Below are 27,441 nucleotides of genomic sequence, written 5' to 3'. Positions count from 1 at the left end.
AGATCGATCTTATTGTTGAGAATGGATTTGCTCCCCTTACGTGTTGGGTCTGGTATTTGGGATCAAGTCCCAAAAAAGGAGAGATTATGTGAGTTATGTCGCCTGTGTATACAAGATCTTACTCATGTAATATTTGCATACCTTGTGTTGTATTATGCACGTCGTCATTTTCTAAGGCCAGTGTTTCTTAAGTATAATATCCAATCAGTATCAGAGGCCCGTAAGTGCTTAATGTTTTCACCAAATGAAATGGTTTGTGGCGAGATCTTCCAATTTTAAAAAGTTTTTTGAATTTGTACTAATGAAGTTGTATATTATTGTGATGTACTTGGTATATATTTTTAATTTTATGAAACTAGAATTTATAAATTAGTATTTTCTTTGTATTTTGTATATTTGATTTTATGTCATGTCGACCTCCATCGAAGTTCCATATTATAAATAAATACATTGAAATTGAAGGCAGTATGTGGGACAAGTGGCTTCCTTTTATAGGACATGTAGATTTCTGTAGCAGTGGGTATTTGGGGCAAGTAGAGTTTTAAAAAAAAAAAAGAAAAAATCCACACCTGCAGCATCGTATCACAAATGGAACCACGCAACAGAAAATCCAGTAAAGTTGAAACCTTTGTTGGAACATCACACCCTGGGACATGGAAAGATAAACATCCTCAAAAACCAGTCGGTTAAACATCCTCAAAACCCAAATGTATTTTCGTAATGGCTTCTCTTTTCAGTCTTTGTGTTACTACCGCCCCATTGCATCTTGAAGCTTCCCCTTGACCCCAGGGCAATCATGTATGACCTCTTTCATATGATTTTCTGCCATCTCTGGTTCCCCAACATGCTCCCCCTTTTTTAGGTCGAGCCTAGCGCAGCGCGCATGCGCTGCTCTATGGGAGGCTTCATGTAATCAGTACAAACTTCTCCGTTTAGGTCAGAGTCCTCCCACACATTTGGTTGGCTGGTGGCTGTGTCAATTTTAAATGGGAGGCTACAAATGGTTAGAGGTGGGCGCATGTCCCACCTCCTTTACAAATGTTTACTCCCACAGCGTTTTGCTTGTGGGAGTGAGCAGCCCCGCGCAGGCTGGCAGCTGCATTCCTCAAATTCCTTGCAGCGTTCGCGCGCACCACTCGCGGGCTTCTCTTCTGTGGGTTTCACACAGCGCACACACGCACCACTCGCTGGCTTCTGTTCTGTGGGTTTCACACAGCGCGCACGCGCACCACTCGCGGGCTTCTGTTCTGTGGGTTTCACACAGCGCGTGCGCACCACTCGAGGGCTTTAAGTAAAAACGCACAGTATACGGGTGTACGGTCTTTAAAAACATTTTATTTTAGGTGACGTCTAATTTATCACTGCGTTATTTTTTTTTAACTCCGGAAGCCGTTTGCATTCTGGGCTATCTAGTTCTTTAAATGCAAACTCCAGCTATCGAGCTCGCCTCTGTCCCCGGAACCAGTTAGCATTGTGGGACCTGTAGTTCCGGTTCGCTAGTTGCTTTCAGCTTTTGGGCCCCGCAATAACAGCTCTGAGGGCACAGGCCCCTCCTGTGTTTTCGCGATGCCTGGTTTCACGTGCTGTGTGCCTGGATGCTATAGCAACTCGCACCGCAACAGGAAGTTGCACTTCTACAACTTCCCTAAGGACCCAGAGCTGTGTTGGCTCTGGCTTAACAATATGTCCCGCGTGGGTGTCAGCGGTTGTTTCAGCACTTTTCAGCCCACGTCAGGCCATCAACTCTGCAGCCTGCATTTCCCTGGTGGCCGCAACACTTACAGTTTATGCATGCCCACCATCTTCCCTCTGCAACAGGTGAATCAGCAGCGCCTGGCCCGCTGTGGGGGCAGCCGAGGACGGAAACATCCAGCCAGCTAATCAGACTCTGCAAGAGTACACTGCGTTGCATTTGTTCAACTTCGAATGTCGCTTCTCCCAGCTGCACAGGTTTTCGGTAAGTGTTAATTCACTTAATCTCCCTCGTACCATCCCTGACCCCCCCAACACCTCCCTCCGGTTGCTGCTTGTTTAGTTACTTTGGCTTACTTTTAACCCCCTTTCACTCCAACATCACTTCTTTTCTGTATACTCCCGCTCTGAAGTCTCATTTCATTCGTACCCCCGATTCTCCTTCACCACCCTTCTCCCGCCTTTTCTTCGCCAGCTTCTCGGCTTTTATTCTGCTCTCCCCTTATACTTCTCCTTGGCAATTTCCGTGCTATCACAAACTCGCTAAAATTCCTTCACCTTTTACATCCTTCCTTTTCTCACCACCACTACATATTTATTTGCATTCACAGCTATCCCAGTGGCGTAACACAGGCCCCCGTAGACCCAAAATGCGAGGGGCACCCCAAGCTGCAGGGGGCCCCCTCAGCACAATACTCTGGCCAGAGAGCCCCTCATTAAGTTCGCAGGGGGCCCCTCCACGAACCTTGCTGAGGGACCCCCTCAAGTTTCATTACGCCACTAAGCTATCCACTTTCCTGACCTCTCCATCTTGCTAAAAACACCTACTCCCCTCTTGCTGTCTTCAACTCACTCTAGCTGCACCCACCCTCACCAGTTGCCTATCCCGTCCTCATTGCAGAGCACTCTACAGCATAATTTCTGCGTGTTCTACCTCTGCCCACACTAATTACTGTGCAGCTAGAAATACTTTTTCATGCTGTCCACCCTCTGTGGTAGGTGTCAGGTGTGTCTCGCATGGGTTATTCTTCACTTCTGGCCAGGGATCACACCATACCGATGGACGCTTTCCGGGTGGGGGGAAGCTCTACAGTTTCTGGCATCTTTATAGTTTTTTTGTGTGTAGACTAATGTGCACATGGGCCTCCATCCACGTGCACTAGCGCATAACAATGGTGTACCATCACTGCACGTATGCCAATCTATACACTGGGCATCATCACACAAATTGTGCCAATCTATGCAACAGGGCACCATTACTGCATGTGTGCCAATCTATAAACCGGATACCGTGACTGCATGACTTAACACTGATAAAGTCCCAAAGGCATGACCTACTGGCTATGCCAATGCTTGTTTTTTTTTTAGCTCAGGCTGTTTCCACAGCGTTCTCCACCACCAGCCCCCGCTGTAAATCTGCACATTATGCTCTAGGGTATTACTACGATAGAGGCGATATAAGAGGCAGAGAAGGGCAGCATAGCAGGAGTACTTTTCTCTGTTTGGCTTGGACCCACATTCCTCTTCGAACATTCTGAATGCCTGAAACATGACCCTTCTCCCTCTCCTTAAATGCAAGAGAAGCACTAGGGTAATCGCAAACAATAAAACGTACCTCTCATACTTATGGGTCCATACCAGATTTAAAATAACACAAATCTGCAACTTTATGGATTTATGGAAATTGCTGTTTCTGCTGTATAGCTCCCCAGTAGTGCCACCTCTCATGTTAAATCCTGCAGTGTGCCACAGGTCACGGGTGGTACCTGCTCTGCTGCCTGTAGTCTAAGTTTGTGCTTTATAGCTACCACTTGCATACATACCTGCACACCCCATGCTACCACTAGGGGACTGAGAGACAGCCTTGCAGTTGTGGAGTCATGTTTGCCATAGAGGGTACCTGAAGACCAGTGGAAAAGTATCAGTCCTCTTCAGCTGTATACTCTGTCCTGTTTTTTTCGTACTACACCCATCTGCTCCTGTAAGACTGGAATCCCATTAAAACTGGGCAATTCGTATAGCACGTGGCCTTAGGAAAGCACTCTTAACTTGGTTGGCTGGCCAAGATATCCCAGATCAAATTTAGAGCTATATGTATGATCTGTAACTCCATCGACGACAACTCACCATGTTACTTTACCTACTAGTTCCTTAAGCAAAATAATGCACTGCACTCAGCAGGAGACCTTACTAGACCGAAAACTCCTTGGAATGCCGACTTGTCAAGGAATAAACTACCAGTGCATCTCTGTTCAACTTTAATTATTACCAATATGAGCTAAAAATTATTTATTACGTTTTGCTTTTTAAATAGTTAAGAGTCTGGGGATCAAGCTGAATTTATGACACCTCTTGCAGGCTCTTACTAATGTTAAGTTATTCGGTTCGATCTTTTTTTTATATATTTTTAGTTATATGTATTATGTTATTGTTTTTTGCCATGTGATTTTATCTTGGGTATGCTTTTTTTGTGAACACCTTTTAGCTGGCTCTGTTTTGTGCATTTTTAAATACATTTAAATAAATATAAATAAGTGAAAGAAATGAAGCACATACAATAACTTACCATTGCTGACTCAGAAAACCCAGGGTATCCTAGGTGAGTGTTGGACTCTCACTGTATCTATCCCCTAAAAAATTAGTGAAGGAGTATAAAGGCAGCAGCGAACGTTTGGCCTCGATGATGGCTGACCCTCAGATATAAAGTTGTTATCCTTCACTGAATACCTAAGTGGACAGGCTGGCTTGTGAGTAAGCAATGTGGAAGTATTTTGTTTAACAGCGGTTCTTAACCTTTTGACTTCTGTGCACCCCTTCTTCATCATTACTGGAATCCTGAGTCCCCCACTGCATCATTATTGGAATCAGACGATCCCCAGCCCAAACAATTTCTATGATTTGAACCGCAAAGCAAAACATACAAATAAAAAATACAAGTATACACCAAACAAATGCTCAATTATTTTAATATTTTGTTTAATTCACAATCAAATATAGAAAAAGGCAAAACAAAAATTAATTGCTTCTTTATTTGTATGTTCATTATTAAATGTAATGTTATTTAATCCTATATGGAATCCCTGAGTAAGTCTTGCGGACCCCCAGGAGTCCTCTGACCACAGGTTGAGAACCACTGTTGTAGAATGCAGCCAGTGTTCCTGCTACAAGACCAGTGGCATACTTCTTGTATATAAAATTAAAACCGTTCCTTTTTTCTTCTATTCTTGACCTTTCCCAATTTCTTTTTTTTTTAAAGAGTAAATCCGATGATATAGTCCTGGTTTCCTCAAAGTACAAGCAGAAGTATGAGTGCCGACTTCCGGCGCTGGCTGTGAAGTTCCACCAGGACCGGGATGAAGACCAGCAGGGTTACTCAGGACAGGGCATCTCTGACTTGCTGAAGCCGATGGAAACCGCCCCATGCCTGATCAAGGTAATGGTAACAGTATAATGTCTTGTTACATATTCATGACCGTAAACTGCTTATATCTGATAGAGACTTCTAGCCACAGATTCCTTACCTTACTTACCTTAGAATTATCCCTGGGCGTCAGACTGGATCAGGAAGCTTTTTGTGAACCGTACTCCTTTGGTGCTGATGTCAGTGTCGTACGCTGTGCTTATATAGGCCCCACCCCAGCGCACGAATGTCATTTATTTTCTTGCGGTTCATCGCAGATCCGGAGAGAGCTACCCCCAGTAATTCTTTTATTGACCTTTTTTGACTTTTTGTCAACGTTTGTTGAGACCCTTCTCCTGGTGTGGCACGAATGCCCATTAGGAAAGCTGACTTCAAGCCCTGAGGCACATGTCACCGATAGATGTCGGTGACGGACCCGTATTTTGTTTGCCTCTAGTGCCTTGAATGCGACCACAATGCGATAACCTGCGGCAATTTCCGAGCCATGTACCTCAAAGTCTTGAAAGAGCGGTCCCTCAAGCTCCTTGCCGCTCGACATGCGACGCTGTGCTGGTCAGGAGGAAGGACCCGGGATTGGTTACGAAGCCATTAATCTTAGTGAAAGTCGTTTGGGCATTTGCGTAACTTCCAAAAAAGAGCAAGAGTTTCCTGGAGCCAGAGTGACCCAGGCCCAACTCTGCAAATGATATCGGCCCATGCACCTAATTTGGATGGGCCCTTCCTGCAAGAGTGCCTTAGGACCCCGCAGGTTTGTTAGGGGCCCCTACTGGTTTCCCACCAGCCGGTCCGACCCTAGCACCAGTCAGGTCCCTTATATCCACAGATGGCTCTGGACCGGCACCGGTTGTACCATCTCCACCTTGCCCGATACCGGTCCAGATATCTACGCTCCCAGTGCCGTCCCCATTCTCATCCCCAACTTCAACACGGAGCTGGAGGCGCATCTCCCGACATCGGTGCGGAATGGAGCCTTTGCCTCCAGGCCAGAGCCTGAGCCCTATTCCTGCAGACTAGGACTTGGGGAGGACTGGGAAGGGCCACTAGACCCTGAAGAATACCAGCACCTAGACCCCAACATGGACTGGTGTGAGGATTTGGCAGATGCTAGTGGACTGGACACCTCCCCAGATACTGGCATGGTCTCTCCTCCTACCATGACTATGACAGGAAAAGATTATTTTGCTATGGTGGTGTGAAGGAAGGCTGAGGTCCTGGCCCTTAGCCTGCCCTCAGTGGCATCTTCAGCTGGAAGTGACTACCTAGAACTGCTTCTTCCATTTAATGAATCCGTTACAGGCTTTCTGCTTGGGACCTTGTCCAAACCCAGCACAGGGGCACCTGTGAATATTCTGTTCGCTGCCATCGCCGTGTGGGACCCCACTATTCTCAAGCAACACACCACCCCAAAGAGCTTGGTGGTCCAAGCCTCCACCTCCCGTGTAAACCCTAGCTCATTTCCTGCCACCCCAGTGGACAGGAAATCCAGGAGGCTGGACCCCTTAAGCTAGAAAATGTTTTCCTCCACCAGGCTGGCACTGCTGTCCGTGAACATCGCTCGTCTTTTGGCCTGCTATTCTCATGCACAGTTGGATTTGGTTGTGCAGGTGCTGCCCATGCTCCTTGAGGAGGCCTCTGCCATACTCTCCTAAGCTGTGATGGGAGAGATGCAGCTAAGTTCACAATCTGATGTGGGCTGGACACTACCGATTCGCTAGGCAGAGCAGTTTCTTTGTCAGTAGCTTTAAGTAGCTTTAATGCGCCGCGCCACGCCACGTCTGGATGAGAACAACTGCTTTTTCAGAGGAGGCTCAAGCTTTGCGTATGGACCTGTCCTTTGATGGCTCCCATCTATTCGGAGACAAGACAGACTCGGCGCTGGAGCGCTTCAGGTATAGCAGGGCTATAGCCAGGTCCTTGAGCCTTTCCACAACCCTCTGCCAACCCCAACCCCACTGGTGTTCGTTTTGCTCCTTTTGAAACTGCCTTTAGGAAAAGTCTCAAGACTCGCCTGGTTAATGTCTAGGCCGGTGACTTGGGGTTGGTTACCTGTTTTGATGGCCTTGCTGCTAGAGCCGGGAAACCTCCTTGGGAACAGCCGAGCGCTTTACAAATGCCTATTGTATATCAACCTGCTGGGGCTCTGTGCGATATAGATGCCATTGAAAGCCTTTCTACCCTCTGTTTGAACCGGCACTGTCTGGATGGCCGAAGGGATGCCCCAGTCAGTCAGAAGACACGGCTCCGGTCAAGGGCAGGCGGTTATACACACTACACAACCAGTGCTCACCCTTGGGTAGCTTGACACTGAGCAGTCAGACATCCTTCAGAAGCAGTGTTTACAGCAATAGCACAGCATGCGCACACAATAAATGTTACTCACAACACAAACGAGATACTTCACGTTCGATGTTGAGAAATGCGGTTTATATTCAACACACACATTAAACAATGCAACATGAATATCATGGAATAATATGCGCACATGGGAAAAGTCCTATTCTAATCCCCACACAGCATCCTTATGTGGTGTGACACTTTGTCAGCCCTTGACCCAGCCTCACAATCCTAATAATGTAATTTCACACAGCTATAGGGTGCACCCTGGGCTACAACGATATCAGTAATATGTACATACGCAGAATTATAATACTTTTAACAGCACAGTAGAATGAGGCCACGCGGGTAAACCCACTGTTGCGAGGTAAAGTGTTTTTGGCACGAGAACAACGTATAAATCAACAACGCCGGCCAGTGTCATGAAGCACAGGCAGTCCACACACTGTCACTCCCGCACACTCATGCTCACTTTGCACCACTATGCAATGCAATATGTACCAGCCTGGAGCGTATGCGCACTTTCACACACACACACACACACATACACACCTAACACCCTAATGCAATGCCACTGATACAACCTGGCACCCTAATGCGATGCCACTGATACCAAACCGGTCAATAGATAACACTCCAGAGACCACGTGGCGCTGAGCCTCCCGTCACCCTCCAGTTCACCCCCACGGTCCCAGACACCCTGGATGGAAGTGCCAGACCTGCAATAGCAGATTGGACACATAGGTAAACCACACCAGCGATGTAAGTGCGCACCCAGTCCGCAATGAAAGATCTGACCTACGTTTACAAACCTCATGTCCGCACCACTTCCTAACATGTGTCAAAAGGGTGCGTGCACTTTCCCACTGAAGTACAGTGGTATAGGGCCCAGAGCCTTAGGGCTCCAACTGAGAACCACCCGAGGCAAGTGCTGTTGTTCACGAACACCACCATGTGGTACTGCAACAAACAGGGTGGGATGGGTTTGTGGACCCTTTGTCAAGAGACCCTGCTCCTCTGGACCTGGCTGGAACGTTGGGCATAATCCTGGTGGTTCAACACCTGGTGGGTTCCCTGAACTCCAGGGTGGACGAACTTAGACGAAGATGCCTAGCGGATCACACATGGTGCCTCCACCTGGAGGTGGTGCACAGTCTTTCAGCAGTGGGGCTAGCCTTGATTAGATCTGTTCACCGCCGCCGAGAACGCTCAATGTCAGCACTTCTGCGCACTGGAGTTTCCAAGGCGGTTCTCGCTCTGAGACGCTTTTTGTCTAGAGTGGAGCTTGGCCTCTTGTACGCCTTTCTGTCCATGCCACTCCTACTCAGACTTCTCAAGAAGATCAGGAACGACCAGGCTAAAGTGGATCCAGACTGGGCTCGGAGCATTTGATATATTGAGCTGTTGAGCATGGCCATCTGTTCTCTGATCAGGCTACCTCTGTCGTTGCAGCAGGGGAGGGTTCTCCATCCGAACCGGTCAATGCTCCGTCTTCATGCGTGGAGATTGAGCAGTAAATGTTGACAGCTTTCGACCTTCTGCTCGAAGTCTGCAATGTTATTTTGGCAGCCAGGAATCCTTCCACCAAGATGGTATAAGCCTGCCGCTGGGGCAAATTTGTGGCATGGTGTGCAGAAAAGCAATTTGACCACCTTTCTGCTCCTCTTTCTTAGGTCCTCCTATTAATTCTGTCTCTTGCCCAGCAGCGCTCTGCTCCGGGCACCTTAAAGGGGTATCTTTCTGCCATCTCAGCCTTTCTGCAGTTGCCAGATTAGCCATCCATATTCAAATCCCCTGTTGTAAATAGGTTTTTGAAAGGTCTCCAACATATGTTTCCACCTTCACCCTTTATCATGCCTCAATAGCACCTCAATCTCATACTTAAATTTTCAATTTGCGGTCCCTTTGAGCCGTTACATAACTGCCCAGTTATGCTCCTTACTATCAAGATGGCCTTCCTAGTGGCGATGACATCTGCCCAGAGGGTTAGTGAGCTGTTTGCTTTGTCATACAAGCCTCCATACCTAACCATCTTTCCAGGCAACCTGGTTCTTCGCACCAGAGCTCCCTTTGTGCCAAAAGTTGTCCCTCCCTTTTTCTGCCCAGAGGGTTAGTGAGCTGTTTGCTTTGTCATACAAGCCTCCATACCTAACCATCTTTCCAGGCAACCTGGTTCTTCGCACCAGAGCTCCCTTTGTGCCAAAAGTTGTCCCTCCCTTTTATGTAGGCCAGTCCATCACCCTGCCTACCTTTTAGGCTCCGCTGTATCCCTCTAAGGAAGAGGGGCGACTCTGTCGACTGGACTCAAAAGAGCGTTGCTGTTCTACCTTGACCTTACGAAAGAGTTCCAGGAGGACAAACAACTGTTCGTGGGATATGTTGGAGTCAAGAAAGGAAAGGCTGTGTAGAAACGGTCATCTCTAGATGGATCGTGTTCTGTATTGGCCAGAAGGCAACCCACTGAGGGTTTGCGTGCTCATTCCACCAGAGCCAAGGCTGCGACCACTGCGTTATTACGCGGGGTTCCGGTCCTGGACATCTTCCTGGCAGCAGCGTGGGCATCACTGCACACATTTTCCAAGCACTACTGCCTGGACAGTCTGGATATAGGAATAGGCACTTTGCTTGTTCGGTCCTGCAGGACTTTTTAATCTAATATTGTTTTGCAGACCCACCTCCACGGAGGTATTGTTTAGGTATCTATTCTAAGGTAAGGAGTCTGCGGCTAGAAGTCTCTATCAGATGAACAAGTTACTTGCCTTCGGTAACGCCTTATCTGAGATTATCTAGCTGCAGATTCCTTACTAACCTACCCATCCTCTCGCTATGCAGACTGATTTCTAGCGTCCAGGTTGCTCCCCTTCAGTACCCTAGTCTTACACACCAGTAGTGAGTTTACTACATGGCTCCTGCGTTCCTGGTGTAGAAAGTCACAAAAAGAAATGTACGTCAGTGCACTGGGATGGTGCCCACATATGCATCGCTCAAGACACTTCCAGCACGAATGGCGGTGACTGCACCACGCGGAACCAAACGACGGCACCTACCGGCGCACAGGGGTACTGCTCACGAAAAGTTTCCGGTTCCTGTCTGATGACTGGTGATAATTTTAAGGTTGGGAATCTGCAGTTAGATAGTCTTCCAGATAAGGTGTTACCTAAGGTAAGTAACTTGTTCTTCATGGATCAATGATGAAGAGCGCCTCTCGAGCAAGTTAGTTGCATGATTTTTTAAAATTCATATTATCCTCAGATTTCATCTGTATTTATACACATCTTATTGTTCGAAGAAAACCTATCATATGTAGTATTTTCCCTCATATATGTATGTTAAAAATGTACCTTTGAGCTTAGATACCTGTTGGATACTTTGCTATTTTAAGTAACCACATGCAAAACAATGTTGCCTTTCAATTACATTGGTTAAATATATTGTTATGTTTTTCTAAATGTTGACGCTTGTGCGAAAGTTGCTAGAGACAGTATTGGAAACAAATGTCCTGAAGTCACTCTCATTGACCCAGAAGATGTAGCGACAATACTGGGAATTAAAGTGCCCTTGTTCTGTGTTTATACAGGCAGTAAACACATTTTCTATCTATATTTTTGTGTAACAATCTGAGACATCAACTTTATTTTTTTTCCTTTTACTCACACCACAGGCATGCCACACTGGCAATTACTTTGTGCACAGTATTCTCTGTGAGCTCTTGTATCGGGCTTAGATTTTGCATGTGTTCTATACATCTTACCTTTTAAATACAAAATGGCAAATATTAAGCAGGCACTGAAACAAAGCTGTAATGCCAGTATTTGCTTTACCCTGTGCCATTAACTTTGGTTGTATAAGATGAGGAAAATGGCATCCAAGACATGGGTTGAAATTCATTTTGACTAGCTATTAAAAGTGACAGCCAGAAATGCAAGTGTTGATTTTTATATATATATATAGATAGATAGATAGATAGATTTATTCACTGAAAAAACCATAGGTTTGAGGGACTTTATAGTTAGTTGACATTTCACTCGTACAAAACCATAGAAATTCCCCCGTTATAATTAGTTCAGCTAACTATAACTCGCGCCCCCGCAATGCACTGCTGATTGCGTCACATATTACATCATTCATGACATGGTCAGTGACATCACTGATGACATCTCAAATGACCTCACTGATGACATCATCCAGTGACTGTGTGTTTCTATAAAGTTTAAATATGTATTATATATATGCCAAGGTGTTTTGAAGAATAAGTGGGTGTGTAAGTGTCTGGATGGAGGATTTAGTAGGTACGTCACTGACTGTTTAAGTGAGTTATTACATGTGTCTTATTGAATGCATGGGTTAGTGACTAAACTGTGTGAATGTCTGTATCAGTCTGTCTGCTGTTGTATAAGCTGCTCCATGGGTTGGTTAGTAGCTACGTGAGTGTTTATATGGGTTATTGATTGGTTGCCAGAGTATTTGTATGGGTGCCTGAGTGTGTGTGGGTGTGTGGGAGGTGTGTGACTGTGTATACATGTTTGAGTGATTGATTCACTGGCTGTATGGGTTCAATAGTGCATGTGGAAACAGCAGTATAGGTGGGTCAGTGTGTGTATGGGTGTGTTACTGAGTGAACGGTTGTGTCAGTGGTACATGTCCAAGTAACTACATATGTAAAAGGCAGTGTATGTGAGAGTTGGAGTATATAAATGACTATATGTGAGAGTCAGTGATTGTGAGAGTGGCTGTATAGATGAGTGTTTACTTGTATCAGTGATTGTATAAGAGAGTAACTATGTTTTTGTTTCTGTTTGAATAAGTGATCTGTTGTGTGTATAACTCTATAGGTCAGTAAATGGAAGTGTGATTGATTCTTTGCATGACTGACTAGGTGTGTGAGTAACTTCAAGAATGATTGGCGCTGTGTGAGTGTCTGTATGGGTGTATGAGTGCATATGATAGTGTTGTATTCATGAGTGAATGTATGTATGAGTGATTGTATGGGCGAATGAGTGGATGTGTGTGTAGACCTAGGAATCAGTGAGTGCAGTGCGTATGTAGTAACTGTTATTGGTGTGTCGATGGTTTCGAAAATGGTAGTCTGTATTTTACAGTGGGTGTATCAAAGGTTATGTTAGAGCGTGAGGAGCTGCATCCGATTTTCACGTGGATGATGTCATCAGTAATGTCACTGACCATGTCATGAATGATGTAATATGTGACGTCATCAGCAGTGCATTGCGGGGGCGCGAGTTATAGTTAACTGAACTAACTATAAAGGGGAAATTTCTATGGTTTTGTACGAGTGAAATGTCCAACTAACTATAGCGTCTCTTTAATTTCAGTGGTTTTTTAAATGCTAATTTCAAACTATAACGTGCCTGAAACCTAAAAAATTGCAATGGTTTTTAAAATGCTAATTTCTAACTATGCCTACAAAGTTAGGACATGTGAAGAAAGAGGAAGAGAAGCGCAGAAAGAAGCAAGACAAATGCAGAAAGAGACAAAAGTTGTCCAGAAAGCCGAAGAAAACTGCAGGAAGAAGCAAGAGATGTGCAGAAAGAACCAACAGAGTAGCAGAAAGTCCTCCTGTGCCCTCAACGTTTTAGTGATGGGTACTGGTGGTAACTGACTCTGACTAACCAGGACCAGAGCCAGTGCTATGCTAAAAGACACTTGGAATACAGTAAAAACACCTACATACATTAGGGAACACTATGTGTTAGGGTACCCGTGTAATTAGCATGACCTCCTCTGTATTTGCCTTGAGTTAGTGCCTGGGTCATTGCATGAGTACATGGGTAGTGACTGGATGATTACTTTGCTGCAAGGACAGTGCATGGTGATTTTAAAACTGCTTGGGTTTTGGCGGAGTGATTTGATAAGTACATGATGCTGGATGGCTGATTTGAGATGTGCATGGGTAGTGACAGAGGGATTTCTGGAGTGCATGGGTACAACCTGGATAATTGGGGGAGTGAATCACTACTGTGTAGGTGGTATAGGTCTGCATGGGTAGTGCACAGGGGATTGTAGCAGTGCATGTGTTAGTGCCTGGGTCATTCCATGAGTACATGGGTACTGACTGGAAGATTAGAGTACTGCAAGGAGAGTGCATGGTGAATTTATAAGTGCTTGGGTTTTGGTGGAGTGATTGGATAAGTACATGGTGCTGGCTGGTAGTGACAGGGCGATGGCTGGACTGCATGGGTACTGCTCAGGGTATTGTAGCAGTGCATGAGTTAGTGCATGGGTAGTGACTGGGTGATTAGAGTGCTGCAAGGAGAGTGCATGGTGAATATATAAGTGTTTGGGTTTTGGCGGAGTGATTGCATAAGTACACACATGTCATATCAGGCCCTGGCCCCTCCCTTCACTGTGCAAACGCGCCCCCTGGCGGGTTTTAATTTGGGGGATTAATTCTCCTTGCATCCTGAGGGTGCCTGGGGGCCAACTAGCCCACCAGGTACCTCCAGTAAGCGCCACAGAGCTGCGTTGCAGAGAGGTGATCCGAGACCATGCCCCTTTTTACACCTCTCTGCAACGCAACTCTGTGGCGCTTACTGGACGTAGCTGGTGGGCTAGTTGGCCCCCAGGGACCCTCAGGATTCCAGGGGGCTTAATCCCCCAACTTAAAACGCGACACAGGGCGTGTTTGCACACTTGTCCCATCAGGCCACGCCCCCCTTCCTGCACCACTGTTCAAATGCACCCCCTGGTGCATTGTAAATTGGTGGTTTAAGTCCCCTCGAGTCCTGAGGGTCCCTGGGGGCCAACTAGCCGACCAGCTACCTCCAGTAAGCACCACAGAGCTGCATTGCAGAGTGGTGTTAAACAGGGGGCGTGACCTTGGACCACTTCTCTGCAACGCAGCTCCCTGGTGCTTACTGAAGGTACCTGGTGGGCTAGTTGGTCCCCAGGGACCCTCAGGATTCAAGGGGACTTATCCCCAAACATAAAACGCGCCACAGGACGCATTTGCACACTTGTCACATCAGGCCTTGCCCCCTCCCTGCACCACTGTGCAACCGCGCTCCCTGAAGTGTTGTAAATTGGGGGATTAAATCCCCTTCAGTCCTGTTGCAGAGAAGTGTACAAAAGGGCGTGGCCTCTCAACACCTCTCTGCAATGCAACTCTGTGGCGCTTACTGGACGTACCTGGTGGGCTAGTTGGCCCCCAGGGACCCTCCGGATTCAAGGGGGCTTAATCCCCCAACTTAAAACGCGACACAGGGCGCGTTTGCACACTTGGCACATCAGGCCACGCCCCCTTTCTGCACCACTGTTCAAACACACCCCCTGGTGCGTTGTAAATTGGTGGTTTAAGTCCCCTTGAGTCCTGAGGGTCCCTGGGGGCCAACTAGCCCACCAGGTACCTCCAGTAAGCGCCACAGAGCTGCGTTGCAGAGAGGTGTAAAAAGGGGGCGTGGCCTTTGACCACCTCTCTGCAACGCAGCTCCCTGGCGCATACTGGTGGGCCCTGGTGGGCTAGTTGGCCCCCAGGGACCCTCAGGACTCTTATTTTTTGAATTTCTCAAAAACTACTGAACAGATTTACACCATTTAAAAAAAAAAAAAGCCCGCTTTCTGAACCAAGCTCTACTTTTCTGCCAAATTTGGGGTAATCCCTTTCAGCAGTTTGGGCTGTAGCTCGTTGCAAAATTTCCAATGGAAATGAACATGGGGAAAACGCGTTTTGGGACCCCAGCTTAACGAATCACCCCCAAACTTTCAAGATAGGAGCTGATCTAAAAAGTGCAACTTTTTGGAAAGTTTTGTTAAACGACGCCAAAGTTATAAGCAAATCAAAAAATGCTTTTCCTATGGAAACTAGCGTGGCCAAGCCGAGCGCGAAGATGGCCACCTAATTGCTCGGCTCCGCCGACCGCGCCATATATCCACTTAAATATCCGTCCATTTGTCCCCAAAAGTTAGCGAAACAATCTAGCGCTACCTCCGGAAGAGCTGTCCGATCCCTTGGGGCCGGTTGTGGACCCGGCGAAGCAGCCTATAGCCGTTTCAGCGACTGGCGTGGTCGGGCCGGACGAGGCCCTGGAAGCAGCCGCGCGGCCTGTCTGCTGTGGGAAGGCGAGACGCTGGTGATTTCCTGAAAGGCCGGAGGGCCGGTAGCGGCGATGCGACCCCCCCCCGCGCTGCGGCGAGCGGGTGAACCTCGACGGTGTCTGCTGCCCGCCGCCGCGATCCCCGTGAGGCGGTGGGCGACGCAGTTGGTGGCCTGAAATCGCAGCAGATTGGGGACCGGAGGAGGTCGGTGAGTCTTTCCCCGCAACGTGGACTGAGGCACCGGCGAGGGCCCCTGGGGCTGCGAACTCGGGTCCGGGGCAGGCGGGACGTAGGGTGTCTGCCCCCATACTGATTAGTGGACGCCCCAACGGCGCCCCGCGCCGATGGTCTCTCAGGGAGGCCCTGCAACTTAAAGAAAACTCCGCGTTGGGAGCGGCTGGAGCTATATCTCTGCCCCTGCACTCCTAGCCCTCTCTGATCGGGCTGCTGCCACCGTAATAACGCGGTACAAAAGGGGGTGGTGATGGACGGAGCATCAGAACCAATCAAACACTCACACCCAGTCAACAGATCTGGGTTTGATCCATCACCGTTCTTTAGCCCACTCTGCCACCCCAGTTCAGACATGGCCATATGCAAATCAGTCTGACCCTGTGCCTCATGGGAACAGTCCAGCCCGAACTGCCAAGCCATGCCTTCCCTGGACCAGAAACAAGCTTCCTAGGACCGGTTTCTGGCATTTCAGCCGTCTTCAGCCAGGCTTGCTTGAATCCAGTGGCAAAGTGAGCAAGGGACTCACGTCTGAGCATACCCTGCCAACTTATGGCGAACAAAGCGGTACAAAAGGGGGTGGTGATGGACGGAGCATCAGAACCAATCAAACACTCACACCCAGTCAACAGATCTGGGTTTGATCCATCACCGTTCTTTAGCCCACTCTGCCACCCCAGTTCAGACATGGCCATATGCAAATCAGTCTGACCCTGTGCCTCATGGGAACAGTCCAGCCCGAACTGCCAAGCCATGCCTTCCCTGGACCAGAAACAAGCTTCCTAGGACCGGTTTCTGGCATTTCAGCCGTCTTCAGCCAGGCTTGCTTGAATCCAGTGGCAAAGTGAGCAAGGGACTCACGTCTGAGCATACCCTGCCAACTTATGGCGAACAAAGCGGTACAAAAGGGGGTGGTGATGGACGGAGCATCAGAACCAATCAAACACTCACACCCAGTCAACAGATCTGGGTTTGATCCATCACCGTTCTTTAGCCCACTCTGCCACCCCAGTTCAGACATGGCCATATGCAAATCAGTCTGACCCTGTGCCTCATGGGAACAGTCCAGCCCGAACTGCCAAGCCATGCCTTCCCTGGACCAGAAACAAGCTTCCTAGGACCGGTTTCTGGCATTTCAGCCGTCTTCAGCCAGGCTTGCTTGAATCCAGTGGCAAAGTGAGCAAGGGACTCACGTCTGAGCATACCCTGGGGTGAATGTATGACATTGTTCTGCATTCTGTCCATCAATTGTTATTTTTGCATTTGTCACCCCGAGTGGGAAGGGTATGCTCAGACGTGAGTCCCTTGCTCTCCATGCCACTGGAATCAAGCTATCCTGGCTGATGAGGGCTGAAAGCCCGAAACCGGTCCTAGGATGCTTGTTTCCAGTCTAGGGAGGACCTGGCTTGGCAGTTCGGGCTGGACTGTTCCCATGCGGCACAGGGTCAAGACTGATTTGCATATGGCTGGGTTCAAACTGGAATGGCATGGTGAGCAAAAAAACGATGGATTTAGGCCCAGATCTCTGTACTGGGGTGAATGTATGACATTGTTCTGCATTCTGTCCATCAATTGTTATTTTTGCATTTGTCACCCCGAGTGGGAAGGGTATGCTCAGACGTGAGTCCCTTGCTCTCCATGCCACTGGAATCAAGCTATCCTGGCTGATGAGGGCTGAAAGCCCGAAACCGGTCCTAGGATGCTTGTTTCCAGTCTAGGGAGGACCTGGCTTGGCAGTTCGGGCTGGACTGTTCCCATGCGGCACAGGGTCAAGACTGATTTGCATATGGCTGGGTTCAAACTGGAATGGCATGGTGAGCAAAAAAACGATGGATTTAGGCCCAGATCTCTGTACTGGGGTGAATGTATGACATTGTTCTGCATTCTGTCCATCAATTGTTATTTTTGCATTTGTCACCCCGAGTGGGAAGGGTATGCTCAGACGTGAGTCCCTTGCTCTCCATGCCACTGGAATCAAGCTATCCTGGCTGATGAGGGCTGAAAGCCCGAAACCGGTCCTAGGATGCTTGTTTCCAGTCTAGGGAGGACCTGGCTTGGCAGTTCGGGCTGGACTGTTCCCATGCGGCACAGGGTCAAGACTGATTTGCATATGGCTGGGTTCAAACTGGAATGGCATGGTGAGCAAAAAAACGATGGATTTAGGCCCAGATCTCTGTACTGGGGTGAATGTATGACATTGTTCTGCATTCTGTCCATCAATTGTTATTTTTGCATTTGTCACCCCGAGTGGGAAGGGTATGCTCAGACGTGAGTCCCTTGCTCTCCATGCCACTGGAATCAAGCTATCCTGGCTGATGAGGGCTGAAAGCCCGAAACCGGTCCTAGGATGCTTGTTTCCAGTCTAGGGAGGACCTGGCTTGGCAGTTCGGGCTGGACTGTTCCCATGCGGCACAGGGTCAAGACTGATTTGCATATGGCTGGGTTCAAACTGGAATGGCATGGTGAGCAAAAAAACGATGGATTTAGGCCCAGATCTCTGTACTGGGGTGAATGTATGACATTGTTCTGCATTCTGTCCATCAATTGTTATTTTTGCATTTGCCACCGTAATAACAGTATCGTGGATGGGTTAGACGGCGGTCCGTTGGGGAAGGGACATTCGGACGGGCGTAGGACAAATAGACACCCCGGCCTGAGGCCTACGCAGCCGTTGAGACGGATGAGAGAGGGGAGGAGCGGAGTCGAAAACAACGGGCCCGCTGGATGAGGTGATGGGCGCCGAAGTGGGAAGCCGGACCCCCTGCAGGGGCAGACTAAAAGTGATCTGGGACTATTAGCCCGCTGCCAGTCAACAGAGGCGCCTGGGACAATGGCGAACCGAGGGGCCCGGTCCGGGGTCCACAACGCACCGCAAACTGAGGGGCTGGTGTGTACGGTGGTGACGGAGGCAGAGACCGCCAGAGATCGGGTGCGGCCGACCCCCCCCCACCCAGAGGAACAGGGTTGGACACCGGGGGGATGCGGTTATTTCTGGCTGGGACCACGGCTGGGCGGAATTGAGAGACGGACCGGAACCGGCGTTTCAAGCACTAGAGTGGGCCCAAGGGACAACTGGCCAATGGAGCCCTTGAGATACACACCTGGGAGCCGGTACGTCCCTCCCTCCCCCTCTTTGTTCCGGCAGCAATACACGTGCGGGCCTGAATTGCAGGCCTGTGGGGCCTCGGAGGTCGAGACTCGCGCAGACCTCAGCGTTGTCCAGGCGGTAGGTGCCGCTGGCCCGACAGGTCCATTGGGGTACAGCAAGAGTTGGGGCGGACTGATGGAGGCGTGAGTCGAGGGGTGCAACCGGCGGTCCCGGTGTCACTGCCGTCGCTCTGGTGCCACCCCCCCCCCTCCCTTTATCAGGGAGACACTTAACGGGCGCATCTCCATGGCGGCGGGGGGCAAAGGTTCGAGGGCAAATGCCCAGAAGCAGCTGGCCAAGTATGCGTGGTCTAAAACGGAGGAGGCGAACAGTCTACCAAAAGGTGAAAACGACGGAGGAGCAAGCGCCTCCACGAAGGGACCAGAGCCCACCTTACACGACGTCATGGCGGCTATCAGCGGAGTTCGCGCCTCAGTAGACTCAGTCACAGTGGAGGTCTCCCTGATTCGGGCAGATCTCCGGAAGATGGACAAAAAAGTCAAGGAGCTCAGGGTGATCACGGGCGCCTTACAATTGGACACGTCGGAACTCCAAAGGCAGATGCTTGACATGCAGAAGACGCAGGCACTGATGGCACAACAGCTGGATGAGTACGAAGGTCGGGCTCGCCGAAACAACATATGCATCTTAGGTGTTCCTGAAAAATCGAAGGGGCCGGCGGCGGACCTCTATGTGGAAGATCTTATCACAAAACACCTGCGGCCTAAAACTCTGTCCAACTATTTTTCCATTGAGAGGGCCCACAGAGTGCCGGGGGGCAGACCAAAGCCGGGAGCACCCCCACGGCCCATCATCGCCCGAGTGTTCAATTTTCGCGACAGAGACAGTATCCTGCAGACCGCAAGAGCGAACCCCCCGCTGAAGATAGACAACTTCGAGGTTTCCTTTTTCCCAGACTTCACGGCTAAGGTTCAGGCCCAGCGTCGCAGCTTTCAGGCGGTGAAGAGGGAACTGAGAGACTGGGAGGTGAAGTATGCAATGCCGTTCCCTGCCAGGCTGAGGGTGGAGTCGGATGGAAAAACGTGGTTCTTTGACTCGCCCGAGGCCGCCTGGGATTGGATGGAAGGCTGGAGTACGGTAGGGGGCAAGGGCGGGGGACGGCCTGGTGGGTCTCACATACATAGACATGGCCGTGTAGAAGATGCAAAGAGGGGCCCGGCGGAGAGCGGCCAGTCAAAAGAGCAGGAGGGTTGACCCTCGGTCTCATGGAGGGGGGCCAAGGCCAGACTGGAAAGTACAGTGGGGGGGGGGGGGGGGTAGTCCGGGACGGGAGCTGCCGGACCCAGATACGTTAGACTTACAAATGGTGATCTAAGATGTGATACTGAACTTAAAGGGCTTCAAGTATTGGGAGACGCTCAAGACCAGGCAAATCGAACAGTGGATGGCAAAATACTAGTCAATTGTAATATGAACAGGCGGGAGGCGGGAGCTGACCACCCCGTGCACAACTAGCATTTCAGGGAGGGAGAGAGGCACTCTGCCATGTTTGGGGGTGGGTAGTTTTGAATCCACGGGCAGGGGGGCAGGGAGGGTGGAGGGGTGGGGGGGAGAGGGAGTTCTGAATCTAAATCGTTGTACAAGCAAAAACATGGGGAGGGGGGAGGTCACTGACAGGGCGGGGCACAGGGTTAGTTGTTCTGAGGTTGGATTTATTGGTGAACATTGCTATACTGTGATTCGGAAGCGTAGAATAACCACACTGTACATGTTGCAACATATGCTTGGTGGGCGGCTAGAGGCTCCCTGATAGGGGGTGGAAATCCGGGTGTCGGGAAATTGTAAGATGCACAGATATGGGGATGGGTAGGGACCAATCGCTCACTGTAATGACCTGGAATGTAAATGGTATTGGCGATAAGATTAAGAGAGGGATTGTGCAGCAGTATCTGAAACGGCACGCGCCAGACGTAGTCCTGCTGCAAGAGACACACCTGGTAGGCCACAAGTCTAAGGCCCTCACTAGGTGGGGGTATAAACTTCTGATACACTCGGACTACACCACAGGCTCAAGGGGAACAGCCATTTTGGTGAAAAAAAGCACCCCCCTAATTGTTCACAAGACATGGGCGGATGCAAATGGCCGGTTCGCGGAGGCAGAGGCTCAATGGGAAGGTAGACACATAAACATTCTTTCAGTGTATCTACCACCGGCACTGGGAAAGGCGGTGCTAGAATACCTAGGGGGCAGGCTGGTGGGACTTAGAGAAGGCACACTGATTATGGGGGGAGATTACAACCTTACATTAGACGACACGATCGACTGCCAACCACCGAGATCCAAAGAAAAAGCAAACCCCTTAATGGCTGACTTCGCGACCGCAATGGGGCTGACAGATGTGGGCCGTGCGATCCACCCACTTGGCAAATTATTCACATATTTCTCAAATGTCCGCGGCAGCCTCTCACGCTGAGATTATTTTCTCACTCATCTGTCCTCAATAGGTGAATTCGCCAAATATAAAGTCCTACCGAGAGGTATATCGGATCACTCGCCAGTATGGCTAGAATATACGCACTGGGAACGTCAACCGCGTGCTACCATAGTTCTTAACCCATGGCTTCTGCACGTACCAGATATCAGGGATGAACTCCGTAAGCAAACCGAGAACAATTTCACTGAAAACGTGGGTTCAGTAGACTCCGCACAAACGCTTTGGGAAGCATATAAGGTAGTTCTTAAGGGTCAAGCGTTGTACCTAAAGACTGGATATGTCGCCAAAAAACGAGAGCTAGTGATCCAGACGGAGTCGGACCTCCTGGCACTGGAGATGGAGCAGGCACAAAATCCCTCCCAAGACGTGAGCCACAGAATTCTACTGAATCAGGAGGAATATAGGCTGAAAACTAGGGAGCAGGTGGTGGCTAAACTCCGGGCCACCCAGCACAGAATCTACGAACTTGGTGAAAGGGCGGGCAAGACGTTGGCTTGGTTAGAAAGACTGGAACAGGGGGCCAGATGGGTGCACAGGCTGACGACACCGGAGGGGACACGGTGCTACACCCGCGAGACATAGCGGAGCGATTTGCTGACCATTTTGAAAGAGTATACACCCCCTCTACGAGTTATACTGCCGAGGACTCTCATCTGCTCCTCCGGGACAGTGATGTGCCGAGTCTCTCGGCGGGCGAAAGGGAGACCTTGGAGGCAGATCTCTGAAACGAAGAAATCCGGAAAGCCCTGGGGCAGATCAAATCTGGAAAGGCAATGGGCCCGAACGGTATTCCAGTGGAGTTTCTGAAGGCGACTGCTTCCCTAACGGTGCTGCACCTCAAAGCCATGTATTAAGAGAGCCTGGAAGTAGGTAGATTGCCAGCAGATCAGCGCCTAGCCACCATAGTAGTCATACATAAGCAAGGTAAACCGGCCGACAACAGTAGCTCGTACAGGCCAATCTCACTGATTAACATAGAGACGAAGGTATTAGCAAAAGTCTTAGCCAATAGACTGGTGACAGTTATCACATCACTGGTCCACCCGGATCAGTCGGGCTTTATGCCCGGCAGGAACACAGCCCTTAATATTCGGCGCTTACAAAACGTGATGGCCCGTAGGGAATATATCGAGGAGGACGTGGCGGTGCTTTCTCTAGATACCTCGATGGCATTTGACTCTATTGAGTGGCCGTATATGTTTGCGGTACTCGAGAGGATGGGACTGGGCCCTAAATTTATAGCTTGGATACGGCTTCTATACACCGGAGTGTTGGGACAGGTGCGAGTCACCACCTCTGCCTCCCGGACGTTTGAGCTGCGACGGGGTACTAAACAGGGGTACCCACTGTCTCCGCTAATATTCTCTCTTATACTGAAGCCGCTGGCGGCCTGGGTGCGAAGAGACGTTGGGGTGCGAGGGCTGCGGTGGGCGGAAGGCTTGGAAGACCGTATATCCCTATACGCAGATGATGTGCTGTTATGTCTAGCCTCTCCGTACAAATCTATCATAGTGGTACTCGACATATTCACATATTTTGGTAAATATTCAGGATATGCCATTAATTGGCATAAATCCATATTAAATATGCTAAGAGGTCGGGCCCCCCAACTCCCGCCGCAATGTAATATAACAGTGGCAATGGAGGGCTTTCGCTACTTGGGAGTCTTCATAACACCGGACCCTGACTGTTTCTATAGATCCAACCTGGCTCCCCCTCTAGCCAGACTGCGAGCTGATGTGCAGCATTGGAGGTCGCTCCCCTTAACGCTGCTGGGGAGGGCGGCGCTTTTCAAGATGCTGGCTCTGCCTCATTTTCTGTATATATTGCAAAATTGCCCACATCAGGTCCCAGACTTGTATTTTAGAGCTGTCGAAGGGGAGATTCGCTCTCTGCTTTGGGACGGAGGGGCCTCCAGGATTGCACTGAAAAAACTAACGAAGGGCTGGTAAGATGGAGGCATTGCACTCCCAGACCTACAGCGATACTACTGGGCGGCGCAACTGGTCGCGGTAAATCACTGGATGTATCGCCCTCCGGATGACCCAGCGTACGTGCTTGATCGATATCAAACGGACAGGTCCGGCTATCTGGGGGCTTTGTACACTCCTGATAGGAGGGGAAGGGGGAGGTTCTTCGGTCCTACACAACATACAATAGAGACTTGGCATCTAGTTAACTCTCGGTTGGGATGGGCGGGGACTATCTCGAGGGCCACGCCGCTGTGGTTCTCTCAGAGGTTAGGTATGTTATGCCGCCAGCCCTGGTTTGATAAATGGGACCTTATTGGGATCTCGGCGGTAAAAGACCTGGTACAGAAGGGAGCATTGCTCTCATTTGAGGCCCTTCAGAAACGCTACAAGATGGCACCGGGAGAAGTATATAGGTATATGCAGATCAGCCATGCGATGAAAGCGGCATTCCCATCCTTTAAAGATATACCGGAAATTTCACCATTGGAAGACCGTCTATTAGACGGACCCCTTAACTCGAAGGCCATATCCCTAACCTATAAAAAGTTGAGCAATAACTGGCCTGATACATTCTCTAAGCTCTGAGAACGGTGGCAGGAGGACCTGGGCCCTCTGGACGATGAGGATTGGCAAACGGCCCTCATGTCCCCCCGGGAGGCTGCCATCACATACAGATTCAGGCTGATCCAGCTTCGCATACTGCACCGTTCATACATCACAGGGAAAGTTCTGGCGAAAATAGGAGCTAGACCAGATGACCTATGTGCGAGGGGGTGTGGACAACAGGCTACATTTTATCATATGTTGTGGAGTTGCCCAGAGGTGAGGGCACTATGGGAGGGGGCCTCGGAGCACATGCAAACCGCCCTGGAAAAAGATATAGTACTGACCCCACAAATGGAACTGCTGAACATATGGGAGGCAACTGACCTTACGGAAACCGACCACTTCACTACACTGGGATACACGCTGGTGAAACAAGAACTGGCCCGGGGATGGGGGGGGGGGGGAGTGCACCCACCGCGGGTCGCCGCGTGGGCGAATGAGATGGATAGATGTATGCTGGCAGAGTCTGCGGTCTTTGAGGCCAGGGGTTGGCCCAAGAGATGGGATAAAAAGTGGTCACAGTGGAATGTGTATCGAGGAAATCTCTGTGTGTCACCTACTGTTGCAATGGGAATGAACACTAGTAAACTGGCGACTGCCAGTAAGATGTGTATGAATATATATATGTGTATATATGTGTGTGTGTATATATATATATATATATATAATCTACTGGCGGTCGCCAGTAGATAGTTATAGTTAGGACCGTGTTTCCATAGGAAATCCGCAACGTTCTATTTGGAATAACTTTGGCGCCGATTGATGAAATTTTCAAAATAGGTGGGGCGCTCCGCTCCGCTCCTTCCCTGAAAGTCTCGGGGGTATTCGTCAAGCGGTGGCTGAGAAAAAGGGGGGGTCCCAAAACGCGTTTTCCCCAATGCATTTTTCCATAGGACCTTTAGTCCAAGCTACAGCCCGAACGGCTGAACAGAATTTCTTGAAATTTGGCAGAGAGGTAGTCCTCAGGTCAGGGATGTGCCTTTTGCAGGTCTGGTGTAAATCTGTTCGGTATTTCCTGAGAAAATAGCATTTAAAAGCATATATATATCTATAGGCGCGCTCCGTGCGCGTACCGTACGCTGCCGTGCGCGAGCGCGATTCTGATTGGTTGTTAGATCTTAGTAAACATTCGAATCGGTCGAAACCAGGAAGTGTCGGCCGCCATTTTGTCTCTCGCAGTGTGAGGGGATAAAAAACAAAGGTGGAGAACATGAAAAGGGGGCAGGGTGGACAGTTCCTGGCCCCCTAGCCTTTGTCAGGAGGTCCTGGAAAGACCCCTAAGGGCCAAAATGTGTTTAAATTTTTTTACGAAAAATCGCGGAGTACGCACGGTGAAAAACCTTAAAAAAAATAAATAAATACATAACTTAGCATTTAAAAAACCGTACAAATTCACTGAAAAAACCATAGGTTTCACACACGTTATAGTTAGGAATTAGCATTTAAAAAACCTTGCAAATTCTCTTAAAAAACCATAGGTTTCACACATGTTATAGTTAGCTGGACATTTCACTCGTGAAAAACCATTGAAATTCCCCCGTTGTAGTTAGTGCAGGCAACTATAACTCACGCGACCGCAATCCTCTGCTGATGACGTCAGAAATTACATCACTGATGACATATGTGTCTTTCTGAAAAAAAAATATTTGTAATATATGTATAGCTAAAAATTAATGGAAGAAGACATGGGTAAATAAGTGTCTAAATACAGTGATGTAATATCTGACGTCATCAGCAGAGGATTGCGGTCGCGTGAGTTATAGTTGCCTGCACTAACTATAACGGGGGAATTTCAATGGTTTTTCACGAGTGAAATGTCCAGCTAACTATAACATGTGTGAAACCTATGGTTTTTTAAGTGAATATATATATATATATATATATATATATATATATATATATATATATATATATATATATTCACAGAAAAAACCATAGGTTTCAGGCATATTATAGTTAGGAATTAGCATTTAAAAAACCTCAGAAATTCACTGAAAAAAACATAGGTTTCAGGGGTGTTATAGTTAGCTGGACTTTTCACTTGTACAAAACCATTGAAATTCCCCCGTTATAGTTAGTTCAGCTAACTATAACTCGCGCGCCCGCAATGCACTGCTGATGTCACATTTTACATCACTCATGACATGGTCAGTGACATCACTGATGACATCTCAAATGACATCAATGATGACATCATCCAGTGAATGTGTGTTTTTCTGAAAATTAAATATGTTTTATATATGTATATCTCAAGGTCGATGTAGGAATAAATGGGTATATAAGTGTCTAAATGGATGATTTGTTTTTTTTAAATTGATTGTGTAACTGACTGATTAAGTGTATCATAGTGAATACATGGCTTAGTGAGTAATGTTTAAATATGTAAATATCTGTATCAGTCTCTCACTTTGTGTATAAGTGGCTGAATGGGTTGGTGAGTAGCTACATGGGTGTCTATATAGGTTATTAGTTGGTTTTTTGAGCATCAGTCTGAGTGTCTGCATGGTTCGGTGGGGGGTATTATGTAGTGCATAGGTGCATGAATGAGTGACTCACTGTTTGTATGTTTTGAAGACCGCATGTGTGCAGGACGGTATGGGTGTATGAGTGTGTGTATGGGTGTGTTAGTGAGGGAATGACTGTCTCAATAGTGTCTTTATGAGTAACTACATATGTTTTAAAGTAGTATATGTGACTATTGGTGTATATAAGTGAGTATATGTGAGCGTGAGAGATTGAAAGAGTTCCTGTATGAATAAGTATGTGTTTCTATAAGTGATTGTTTAAAAGACTAAGTATGTGTAAGTTTCCGTAGAAGTAAGTGTGGTGGTGCGTGTATAACTGTATATGCAAGTAAATGTATGTTTGATTCTTTATTAGCATGAGTGACTATGTGTGTGAGTAACTCTATGGATGAGTGGCATTGTGTAACAGGATGTATAGGTGTATGAGTACATATGATGAGTGAGTACATGTATGAGTGACTGTATAGGACTGTTGGTGAATGAGTGGATGTGTATGTGGATCTTAGAATTACTGAAGGGGTTGTTGTAACTGGTATTGGTATGTCCATTGTTTTGAAAATTGTAGTCTCTATTTTTGAATGTGTGTATCAAAGGTTATATTAGGGTGAGAGGAGGTCTGCCACTCTATCACAAGGATGATGTCATCAGTGATGTCATCAGTGATGTCATTTGAGATGTCATCAGTGATGTCACTGACCATGTCATGAGTGATGAAATATGTGACGTCATCAGCAGTGCATTGCGGGCGCGCGAGTTATAGTTAGCTGAACTAACTATAACGGGGGAATTTCAATGGTTTTGTACAAGTGAAAAGTCCGGCTAACTATAACACCCCTGAAACCTATGGTTTTTTCTGTGAATTTCAAAGGTTTTTTAAATGCTAATTTCTAACTATGCCTACAGAGATAGGACATGTGAAGAAAGAAGAAAAAATGCACAGAAAGAAAAAAAAAAGAAGTGCAGAAAGAAGCAACAGAAGTCCTCAAAGACGAAGAAAAGTGCAGGA

At 48.3% G+C, this 27,441-nt stretch overlaps 1 protein-coding gene across 9 annotated transcripts in view; it reads left to right on the top strand.

Annotated features, from left to right (window-relative positions):
- The window catches only part of OS9 (OS9 endoplasmic reticulum lectin), a 241,551-nt gene that overhangs the window by 47,441 nt on the left and 166,669 nt on the right, over positions 1 to 27,441 (top strand). For all 9 annotated transcript variants that reach the window (XM_085654566.1, XM_085654565.1, XM_085654562.1 and 6 more), the window contains exon 2: positions 4,949 to 5,125. In XM_085654566.1, coding sequence (XP_085510692.1) covers positions 4,949 to 5,125 — 177 coding nt within the window. The remainder of the gene's footprint in view (positions 1 to 4,948; positions 5,126 to 27,441) is intronic.

The sequence above is a fragment of the Triturus cristatus genome, chromosome 4_1 (genome assembly GCF_964204655.1).
Source record: "Triturus cristatus chromosome 4_1, aTriCri1.1, whole genome shotgun sequence".
NCBI classification, from domain to species: domain Eukaryota; kingdom Metazoa; phylum Chordata; class Amphibia; order Caudata; family Salamandridae; genus Triturus; species Triturus cristatus.
This window is presented reverse-complemented; position numbering and strand designations above follow the sequence as displayed.